The sequence below is a fragment of the Cynocephalus volans genome, chromosome 3 (assembly GCF_027409185.1).
Source record: "Cynocephalus volans isolate mCynVol1 chromosome 3, mCynVol1.pri, whole genome shotgun sequence".
Lineage (NCBI taxonomy): Eukaryota > Metazoa > Chordata > Mammalia > Dermoptera > Cynocephalidae > Cynocephalus > Cynocephalus volans.
Window position 1 is genome coordinate 106,937,075 of NC_084462.1, and position 11,349 is coordinate 106,948,423.

Here is an 11,349-nt window from a genome sequence, read left to right on the forward strand (position 1 = left end):
GGGCAACTAAATCAAACATCAGTTCTTTACCTTGAACTGAGCCAAGAATAGGTTTACTTACCTCATTCTTTTCTTTCTTCCAGCCAGCCCTCACATCAGGAGTCTTAATAATGTAGCAGGAAGCAAGCACCATCCCTGATTACTGGAAGTAGCACTAAGACTGGGATTCTGCTGACCTAGGTTCCTTAATCCAACTGTGCCTCTAATTGGCCGAGTGACTTTAGGCAAATCTTTTTACCAGTTCCATCCTTTTAGCACTAAAATTCACTGATATTATCTTACAAATGCAAAAAAAAAAAAAAAAAAAAAAAAATCTGAAGAATTTAGGAAATTCAGTTCTTAAGGAAAGCAAGGTCTTAGAGACAAATCTGTACCATGTTGTGGAGAGATTAAAAAAAATACATGCTTCATTTTACTCTGCCTCCATGTGCTTTCTCTTCATTCTTAATGCTAAGAATTCTCCTTTATCCTGTTGGTATAAATTATTAGGGTTGTATTACTTTTTTGTCCTTTTTGTTGACATCAGATCGCAAGGATCATGTTTAATTCACCTTGGTTCTACAGATTCACTGATGTCAGTAGGCTGGCCTGGAGTTTGGGAAATACTGATAATAGCTTCCAACCTCCAAAGAAAACAAAACACAACACACAAAGAAATGTGGAAAGTTTTAGGCAAAAAGAAAACCTAGACGATGACTGAACACAGTGGACAAATCCCTTTCTTTTTTATTTCTTAGTAGCTGGCCAGCATACGGAACCAAATCCTTGACCTTGGTATTACAAGGCTGGGTTCTAACCAACTGAGCTAACTGGCCAGCCCCTACCTTTTGAGACCACAGACTCCACAGGGAACACAAATTTCCACAGGGAAATTATATTCACTGGAGGTTGTTTTAGGACAAGGCTGAGTAAATTAAATATTTGAACACCATATGTTCAGCTTTGGCAGGAGATGTAGGTAGGAAGGGAATCTCAATGTTAGGGAATGCTCATATCACACCCCAGCTGGCTATTTAGTATGAAATAAAAAAACCCCACAAATATTTGGTTAAAACAACTTTAATTATGGAAGGAAAGACACTAATATCTCTCCTGTCTGTTCTTCACATTTTTCTATGTTAGGAAGCTCTGGAGCCTACAACTTTGGAGGAGAAGCCATCACTCAAGTCAGTCAACAGTAAAACCCTCACTCTCTCCTCCTCGGAACTCTTGTTCCAAATGATCCTATGTTAAGAGTAAATACTACATCTCATTACAAGACTGAGAGGCAGGGAGGATACCACCCGGAGCTCATCTCCCAAAATCTGGGACTCTTAAGAACCAGACAGTGGCAAGACATAAGCCCCAGACAGGCAAAATGGGGCAGAAAGGGGTCTTGAGAGAGGAAGACAAGGAAAATACAAGGGGCCAGGAAATAAAGGAGGGAGTTATCTAAAACTAGAAGCACTCTAGTGCTAAGAATTCCCCCATGATCCCTGGTACACTGCTGCACACTATGTCACTAGTAGCCCAAAAGAACATTCACAAGAATTTGAGGTCCCCTCCCTTACATCATGTCCCTTTCTTAATCACATAGGTTCCCAGAAAGCCCTATGCTTTAGCAACATTTTTCAACTTGCCATCACTTCAATAAACACCCTTACCGACAATGCTTATTAGAGATATAACTAACCTCACATTTCCCAAAATATCCCATGGGAGACCTCTTGGCAAGAAATCCACTTGTTTCCCAATTTGAAAGGCCATGAATGAGAAGCTGGCAATGTCTCAGCATACTGACTAGCCAACACCTTTGCCTTAACATAACAAGGGATTTATTGAGAAGAGTATTACCCTTTCATTTCTCCCTACCTCCTAGGCTTGAGCCACCAATTAGTGGAGGATCTTCCTTGCCAGCACCTTCTGAAGCAGGAGGAGGAGAGAGGAGGAGAGGGGAGGAGTGTACAGTGCTACTTCTCTTCTATGATGGATTTCTCAGACACTGCCTTGGATGCAGAAGGCTGATATAGGAGGAGGGGGCTATCTTCTCCTGGGCCTCTATAGATCCCGTTGTTGGACGCACCTTTCCAGCCATAGGTCCTGGGCCAAACAGCACTGGTGGTGCCAGGCCTAAAGTAGTACTGGAGGTGGAGCTGGTGGTGGGCAGGCTACTTGAGAGAAAAGCCGTGTACTGGTTCCAGAAAAGTAGGGTACCCACCCCTGCCAACTGAGCAGGAAGGTCCTGGGACAAGAAGTCTTATAGGTTGACCTGGTCACCAGAGGAGTGGCACTGAGCCCTCCAGAGACAGCTGCCAGCCCGTTCGGGCTGGGCTGCAATTCCAAATGTGGGTGATCAGGTGTACCTGTCAAAGGGAAAGGGAGAGGAGAGGGGAGAAGGGTCACTTCAGGAAAGCTAGAGAGGGTTTCCCTTGAGAATGTGAAAGCTGTACAGAATCTATTTTCCTCAGGTACAAAGAATGAAGAGGGGAGAAAAATTCCTCAGAGAGCCATCCCCTTGTAAGCACAATAATTTCCAAGCTCAGGGACTAGAGAAAAGCCACTAGAGACATATCATGTAAGAACTCAGAGAAAAAGACAAAGTAAGGGTTCATAAATCTTGGAGGTCCTTCTACAGACCTTCTGCTCCCTGGGTCAAAGGGCAGCAGTACACAGAAAAACAGGCTCATGGGATGGTGGGGTCATCTTTTCGGGGAAAGGGGGAAAGCCCTGGGGAAGTGATGGAAGGTGAACAGCCAGGGACCAAGGAAAGAGCAGCAATATTCTGAGGGCCATGGGGGGCAAAGGGCTGTACCTGGTGGTGAGCCAGCAGCATATGCTTTTTCAAGGTGGCCCGCTCCAGAAAGCCCTGCCTGCAGAAAACACACGTAAAGAGCTGCCCCTCCTTGGGATGGGTCTTCTGATGCTCCTCCAGAGCTGGCTGGGGGTGAAGGGTCTGGCCACCCACTTCACAGGCCTTTCTGCTGCTGCTCTCTCCTTGCTCCTTTCTCATTGCTTCCTGCAAGCTCAGCTCCTCCACCAAGGAGCTGCTGGTGCCTTCCCCTTCTGGAATGAGTGCTGATGCTGGGCTTGAGCTCCTCTCAGGTCTGACCCCCTCTTCCGTGCCTCCTGAAACATCCCTGCTTCCCTGCTCCATTGGCAGAGGTTGATCCAGGCTATCAGGTGGTGGTGGTGGTGGTGGCAGAGAAGACTGTTGAGTTGCTTTCTCATTACTGTCCATCTCCTTCCCAGCTGTGACTGCTGCTACCACTGTCCCCACTTCCTCCTCTGCCCCAGATGCCTCTTCTGAATCACCTCTCACTGATATTGCCTTCTCACCCCCACTCTCTGAGCCTCTCCCTGCCAGGGAGTCTTCGTCAGTCACATCTTCCTCTTCTTCCTCGTCCTCATCATCCTCCTCAGACAACTCCTCTTCCGGTGATGGCTGCTGGGACTGCTGCTGGGGAAAGCTCCCTGTCCCAGAGGATGTAGATTGTTCAGTGACATTCTCCTGGGCAGCTCCCCCACCTTCAGGAAGTGTGGTACCACCATTGGGGATCTGGCCCCCCAGGTGCATCCGAACATGCTGCTGCAGAGTAACAGCATTGGTGAACTTCTTCTGGCAGATAGGGCAGGAGTTCTGGGCCCGGGCAGTTGGACTGGCCTTGTGGCCCACGAAATGTGCACGGAGATTGCCCCGAGTGGAGAAGGCTCTGCCACACACTTTGCATTTGAAGGGCCGCTCACCTCCATGTTGACCATAATGCAGGCGCAGGGCCCGAGGACAGCTCAGCACCCGGAGGCAGATGACACACTGGTTAGGTCCAGAAGAGGCTGAGGATGAAGGTGCAGGGGCAGAGGTGGTGGGGGCTCCTGAGGCAGCAGAGGCCACTGCCATGGCCCCTTGTCGATCAATCTTCTCTACCAGTTGCTGCAACTTCGATGTCTCAGAGGGTGAGGCTCCCAAGGGCTCTAGCACATAGGGAAATGGGAAGCTGCCAGTGGACTTAAAGTGGTTGGTAAGCAGTGCCCAGCTTGGCAATGAAGTCACCAGCTTACTTAGCTGCATGCGAGTTGCTGTGCTACTTTCTGCCACCCCACTTATGGCTGAGCCCTCACTCCCTGGGGGGGTGTTTTCATCAGCTTTACTCTTGGGCTCCACTGCTTTCATGAGCACAAACTTGTTGAAAGCAGGGAGCCCAGGAGCCGCAGCTGAGCCTGCACCAGTGGAAAGCAGTGTCAGGCTCTCTGTAGCACTGAGTGCTGTGGTGGAGGCCACAAGAGGCTTGCGTTCAACCGCTCCAACTGGAGTGGCTGCTTCCTCCTCAGCCTTCTCTGGAGGCACAGACATACCATAGGGCAGGCCACTGCTGGTGATGACGTAGTCTAGATGCTCTGGCACTGGGTGTGGGTTCATCTGCACGTGTGGATACTTCTCACGATGCCGGTGGAAATGCACTTTGAGGTTGCCGCGGGTGGTAAAGCGGTTGCCACAAACATTGCACTTATAGGGCCTCTCACCCGTGTGGGAACGAAGGTGGATCTGCAGGGCACTGTCGCTGCCAAATACTTTGGCACAGAAGCGGCATTTGTGCCTTCCACCAGGCTTCTCCAAGGGACCCATCACTTCCCCATAGCCCAGCTCACCACTTCCATTCTTTGGCTTTAGGAGCCCTGGGGAGGCAGCAGCCTCAAGGCCTCGGGCTGCCCCAAGACACTGTGCTGCCAGTAGTCCTGTAGTGCTTGGGAACGCCAGATGAGGCGAGGCAATCAGCTGATCTGTGCTGCCTGGCAGGGCCGGGGAGGGGGCAGGGGTGGGTTTGTGGCTTCGCCCAACCCCTCCAGCAGAGAAGGGATGCTGTGACCCCAGAGGATGGTAAAGGTGGAAGAAAGCCTGCTTGGGCGTTTCTGCCCCTGAGGAGGAGGAAGAGGAGGAGGAGGAGGAGGAAGGTGCCAGGGTCTTGCCAGTTTGGACAGGCTTGATGGGGCTGAAGAGGGGTAGTAGGGGCTTGGTGGAGGAGGCAGTCCCTGTCCCAGGTAGCTCTGAGGGACTGGCAGGGGCACCCACCGTCTGACCTAAGGAGCCAAGCAGCAGCACCTGCCGGCAGATTTGCTCAGTCATCTGCATCTGATGGATCTGTCGCTGCTGCAGCACCCGTAGCTCTTCCAAGATCAGCGGGATGTTTAAGTGGCCGCTGCCTACAGCTGAGGGTGGAGGGGGAGGTGGAGGAGGAGGGGGTGCAGGGGCGGATTCTGGAGGTAATGGAGTTGCACCCAGCTTGGGACTGGCCAAGATCAGGCCCCCTCCTCCCCCAGCCGCTGTACCTGTGGCAGCGACCAGAAAATGCCCAGAAGAGTCCTCTCCCCTCCTCTCTGGTCCCCAGGTGGGATCCGTGGAGGACCCGGAATCCGGAGGGTTGCTGTGCTCTGTGTCCATGACCTGGGGACTATTGTGGCCCTCAGGCCCTGGTTCAGAGGAGGCCGAAGAGTTGTTGGGGTTCTCCTGGCCTCCAATTATCACCATTACAGGAGGATCAGTAGAACATGCATTCCGGTGGGTGAGGAATTCGGTTGGATCAGTGAATTGCGCGCAGCACTTGGCACAGACTTGGGGGTGCTCCTCCTCGCTAGCGTCACCTGGGGAGAAGACAAGGAAAGAGAGCGTGGGTGTGCGGTTGTGCTGGGTACGCAGAGGCTCTCATCAGCAATAAGCCCAGTAACCGCTAGCTGGGGGTGGGGAGATGAGCACACCATCAGGCCATGCAGAAGGCTAGACCCTCAGTCCTGACCCGCGTGGACACGAAACGCCCCAGCATGACTGGCGGAGGGGGTGGCAGCGCATACTCCTCCCTTTCTCCCCCAACCCCCCTTTCCCCAGGTCACAGGCGAGTGCAAGGAATGCTTGTGAGGATGGGGGCCTATGCAGAGAATCAGGCATTTTATTCTGTCCACCGAAAAGTCTTTATCCCCGCGCGTCCACTCCGCCCCCATCCCCGCCCGGGCCCTGCCCTACCGCACCTCCGAGCACCGCCGGCTCCCCGCAGGGCCCTCCGAGACAAGAGCTCCTCCCGGCTTCGTGCGCCATGGTTGTGGGGCAGTGGAGGGCCGGGTGGTGTGGGAGACAATGGGTATCCGGATTGGGGAGGGCGGCGTGGGCCGCCAGGGCTGCCGCAGCCTCTGCACCCAGCAGCCCAGACTGCGGAGATGGAGATCGGCGGCGGGGGTAGGGAGCAGCGGGGGAGGGGGAGGGGAGGGGAGCCTGGCGGCGCGGAGGAGGGGAGGAGCTGGAGCGAGAAAGCCGGGAGAGGGGAGATGGGGGAGGAGCTGCTGAGGAGGGAGCCGGGAGCCGGAGCGAGGGTGTGGGGGAGGGAGCCCAGCGCCTAGGAGGGTTTCCAGAGGCTCAGTGACAGGTGCGGCGAGGCACGGTGGGGGTCCACCTTTCCTAGCCTCTGCCAGCTCCCCCCGCCCCACAGATGTCTTTGCCCTGGCCTCCCCCTCCTCCCCCCTCAGGGGGCACAGCGGGAAAAGCAGCCCTGATCAATGGAGCAAGGCGATAGGCTTCTCTTATTTTTCTTTGGATAAAGGATCCGCTGAGCCTGGAAAACGTGGATTCCAGAGCGGGTGGTCTGATTTCCTCAGAGGTTTGAGGGCCAGAGGGGGAGGAGGAGCCCAGAATATCTTCTCCTCGCCAGCACCCAGCCCCCAGTACTCCAAGTTTTGTCCCGTCTTCCTCACTTCCATTCCTACCCTACCCCCATCGCTCTCCCCAAAAGAAGTTTCTCAGGGTGGGCGGCTGCAAGGTAGAATTTCCAAGGAAGTCATCTCAGGACTCTTCTCTTCAGAACACTAAGCCCCCCTCCTCCCCCAGAATAATAGCTGAATGCAGGCTATTCCACAGATCTCTCGGCCAACACCTAATTTACAGAGTTCAAGCTTATTTAAGAAGCCATCTCCTATTTAGTACCCTCTCCTCTACCCTCTTCCTCTCTATTCACCTCTTGGAACACTCGAACACTGTCACTATTAAAGGCTGGGTTTGGGGAGACGCTAGCCTGCAGGGGCCAGCGGAAGCCCACCCAGCTCTAACCTGGGGGGGAGGGGAGCTCCTTCTGAAACAATGGGATTTACCAGGCAGCCTCTCAGTATCTAAAACCCCTTTCAGCCCCAACCTGGTTTGAATGCCTAGAAATGACTAACACCTGCTCACAACCACAGAGGCAACCTCCTGTTTCAGAGAGGATAAGTAGGGATAAGATACCTCCTGAACGAGGTACTCTGCATTCCCTTTCTACCTTGAAATAAGTCTTAAAGGGTTTCTCACTTCCTAAAATAATTTATCTTACATGCAGGAAGTGACCACAAGTTCTTGGTTTTGTGGTTTGCCTGGTAATCAGTAAACCCACGTTGTTCTAATCCCAGTTCTATTCTTGCCTGGCTGGTAAATTGAGGCATGGTGGTCAGTCACAGCATGCTATGCCACTATTTCCATTTTTGTAAAGTGGTAATATTGTAACTGCACTATCTTCCTCAGAAATATTGTGGTGAAAAAAAAATTTTTAAACTTTTGACATAATGAGTGCATGTGGAACTTTTTAAAGTTTTGAGAGTCCTGAATATTATTGATTAGAGAATTTACATTGCCACTAGTAAAATAATCTAACCTGAAATACACTTATACTAAAATTAAGTCTATTTTTTATGTTGCTTGTAAATCTTATTAATTTCTGAGGTAAGATGTTGGCTAATTCATTGACATATATCAAGGGTAAGGAGTCTTGGGGAGTGGAGCTGAAACAACCTAATTAAAATATTAGTAACATCCCCTTTACTTTCAACATAAATTTTGTCTTTTTAAATTGAAAACATTTTACTGAATTATGTTTTGAAACTTCAGATAATCACAAGGATTTGAAATAGATGGGCTCCGTGTTTTCAGCCCTGACCCTTACAAATGAAGGAGGGGAATTTCTATTTCAATTATGGCAAGTCACAGGTTAGTGCAATGTGGTCTATTTTTACAGATAAGGAATAGAAGTTGGAGAGGTTAAGTGACTTTTCCAAGTTCACACAATAATTGAGTGAAGAAGCATTCAGAATTTTGATTCCTGTCCAATGCTTTCTCAAGCGCATCAACATTATGTGGCTGCCCTAAGGCTACAGAAAGGGCCCTCTGTGGCTCCTACCTGCCATTTGCTCTCTGGCCTCAGTAAGGGAGAGGGAATCAGATGGAAGCTTTCTCCTGAGCATTTGTTAATTAGCATTGAACATTTGATATCCAGTTGCTGTTTTGTCAAGTCTTCTGACAAGAAAAGAAATCCTTTTCTTTTCATCTTCTCCTGGGAAACACTGTCCTCTTTCTTGCTCTTTAATGAAACGTGCTTTCTGATGCGTAATTTGATCTGCACTCTTCTTTAAGGTAAATTTAGTCCCTGGTGAAAGGTGACAGATCAACAGCCACCTGTAAGAGGAACCCTCCATTTCTCAGCACTTTGTACTCACTGCCTATCCTGAAAAAGGGGACAGGATTCTTATGCAGACATGAATGAAGTCACAAACACAGGAATAAACTAAGCTGGTAATAGTGTCCCTAGATAGCAGATAAGGTGAGGTAAGCTATCCCAGGTCACATGCAAAATCTGGGGTGGATATAGGACTAAGACCTGGATATGCTTGTTTAAATTTACAGAGACCTGAAATGACAAAGAAAAAAGGAAGCCAGGTCGCTTCCCCTCTAAGCCTGGTGCCCCATCAAACTGCTGCTTTAGGCTTGGGAGAGAATGCTTGGGGAGAACAAAGAGAAAAACAGGTAGTGTGCAGCAGGGTGGTATATTTAAACAGTGGTCCTCAAACTTTGCTGCCCATTGGGGTTACCAGGAGAACTTTTAAAATCCTAATGTCCAGGCCACATTCCAGACCAATTAATTCAGAATCCCTGAGGGTAGGATCTAGGCATTAGTATCTTTGTAAAGCTCCTCAGGTGATTTTAATGCATAGCCAAGGATGAGAACCACAGTATCAGATGACTGTCCTTCCCATCAAACCTGCAACCCTGTTCCTCACAAATCCTACCTGAGGTAAACCTGGCCAAAAGTGGGACATATGCAAAGTGAGCTGCTCGGTGCTAAATCTCCCCATCAGGCTCCCTCTCTACTCTGCCCACAACCACACTTTAGCTCTCTTATATCCTTTCCTGGTGCAAAATCTGCTTCCATGAATAGAAGTTTATATAATTTACACCTGACTGAATTTAAGCAACTGTATTGCCTTTTACAGGGTATGTACATCTTGAGCCACATTTCTTCTTATTTTCTTTTAATTAACAATTGAGCCATATTTCTCATTGTAAGATGAAAGGCTTTGATCTACAGAATTCAAGCATCATCCAGCCATTAAGAAAACAAAGCACCCTATGTAAACACCTACTTAAACTTACTGTTAACAATGGACCAAAACTAATTGGTAGCTTCTGTAATTATGAATTGATTCTATAACTGTTTCTATAGGCTACTTCTTAGAATGTCCCATCTTCTATTACTTACTCCTCTCTCCTAAATGCACACAATCCCTTGCCACTATACCTACTGATGTACCTATGGCCTGTGCAATACTACAGACAAAACACAGTAGACAAAAAGTCACAATGATTTGTATACCTGATGCTTAGTGAAAAAAACATATTTGTTTCCAGAATAGGAATATCATCGATCAAACATAAAAAAAGCTCTTTTAATAGACATTTTTCTGACATCAAAGAACTCAACACTTAACATGGAATTCATACCATTTAGGACCTGGAAGAGACTTCAGAGATCTGACCCTCTAATTGAGCACAGTGATTCAGACCTAAGTTAAAGTCCCAACTCTAGCACTTTCTAATCTTTGTGATCTTGGGAAAGTTTCTTAATCTCTCTAAGGCTTGGATTTCTCTTCTTTAAAATAGGGGTACAGGGGCTGGTTAACTCACTTGGGAGAGCATGGTATTTCTAACGCCAAAGTCAAGCATTTGGATCCCCTAACTAGCCAGCTGCCAAAATAAATAAAATGGGGTACAGACATTAAAAAAAAGTAATTCTTCTACATGCTACAACATGAATGAACTTTGAAAACATTATACTAAGTGAAATAAACCAGACACAAAAGGACATATATTGTATGATTCCACTTATATGAGATACCTAGAATTGGCAAATTCACAGAGACAGAAAGTAGAATAGAAGAGAATGGTCTGGGGGAAGGGAGGATGGGAATTTATTGTTTAATGGGTATAGATTTCTGTTTAATGATAAAGTTCGAGAAATAGTGGTGATGGTTACATAACATTGTAAATGTACTTAATGCGACTGAATTGTACACTTAAAAGTAGTTAAAATGGTAAATTTTTACATGTTTTATCACAATAAAATTTTATTTAAAAAATGTGGCAGTAATAGCGGAGTTGGGAGGAATAAATAAGAGGAAATTCAGAAAAGGCCTAGGATAGCACCCAAATGCTCCTTAAACATTAGAGATGTGTTTTTATTTGAAAGTCAAAAGCTGAAGCCCTGGGAAAAGAACGAACTTGTCCAAGGGCACATAACTTCAAGGTCCACGCTGTATTAAACCCAGGTTTTCGGCTTCCTTATCCAATGCTCTTTCTGACCGTAGGTACCTAGGGCTGAGGGGCAGGGGGCTTAATGGCATGAGAAATGAGGCTCTCTCCTTCCAGATGTAAAGAGAAACGAGTCCTCAAAACTGTATTTTTGCCTTCTTTCCCTTTTTGCAGTTCTTGCTGTCTGACAGCTTCCATCTAAATTATTCTCCCTCTCCCTCTAGGTCTGTTAGGCTGTTGTCCTGGTTTCTCCTTCTCACTAAATATCTGGGTTTCTGATCATTTCCTTTATTTCCCAGATGTACTAGTTTGCATTTTCCCCAGCCACATCCCTTATGTTCTCTAATCCAGATTTCTAGACTCTGTAGTGGAGAGAAACTTTTTTTTTTTCTGTCCAGAGTTTTTAAGTAAATAGACTATTTCCTGCTCATCACTTATGTGCAATAACTATTCCTGTAGGTTTTGGTGTTCTGGTCAGGGAAGCTGAGCAAAAACAGGGCCAGAAAACAAGTTTTTCAAACTGTTTCTTGGTGATGTCTTAGGGCACTGCAGACATGAGGCTTTTAAAAAGTGCAACAAAGGCTCAGCATTTGCTTATTGTATAAACATTGCTTAAAAGAAGGCAAAAGACTCCTGAAACATTAATGGCACCCTGTACTACTAAATAAATGTCTGCTGATGCTCATAATTTCACAGGTACATCAAAGGACACAGTGTACCCCCAAATAAGAGCCCTCCCTACCTATTTTGGGGCATGCTGTGGGGTAGATGGAAAAGTCAGAAGC

At 47.9% G+C, this 11,349-nt stretch overlaps 1 protein-coding gene across 3 annotated transcripts; it reads right to left on the reverse strand.

Moving 5' to 3' along the window:
• Positions 1 to 2,145: 2,145 nt before the first annotated feature.
• SALL2 (spalt like transcription factor 2) lies at positions 2,146 to 8,236 on the reverse strand. 3 transcript variants are annotated; one of them, XM_063089747.1, is made up of 3 exons: positions 5,995 to 6,181; positions 2,792 to 5,613; positions 2,146 to 2,342 (listed from the first exon to the last, which is right to left on the reverse strand). In XM_063089747.1, the coding sequence occupies exons 1-3, from the start codon at positions 6,059 to 6,061 to the stop codon at positions 2,253 to 2,255; spliced, it is 2,979 nt and encodes a 992-aa protein (XP_062945817.1). In that variant the 5' UTR covers positions 6,062 to 6,181; the 3' UTR covers positions 2,146 to 2,252. The 3 variants fall into 3 exon arrangements, with proteins under 3 accessions (XP_062945817.1, XP_062945816.1, XP_062945815.1); XM_063089746.1 differs by lacking the exon at positions 5,995 to 6,181 and adding an exon at positions 8,160 to 8,236 and having other exon boundaries at positions 2,285 to 5,613; XM_063089745.1 differs by having other exon boundaries at positions 2,285 to 5,613.
• Between the last annotated feature and the right edge of the window lie 3,113 nt (positions 8,237 to 11,349).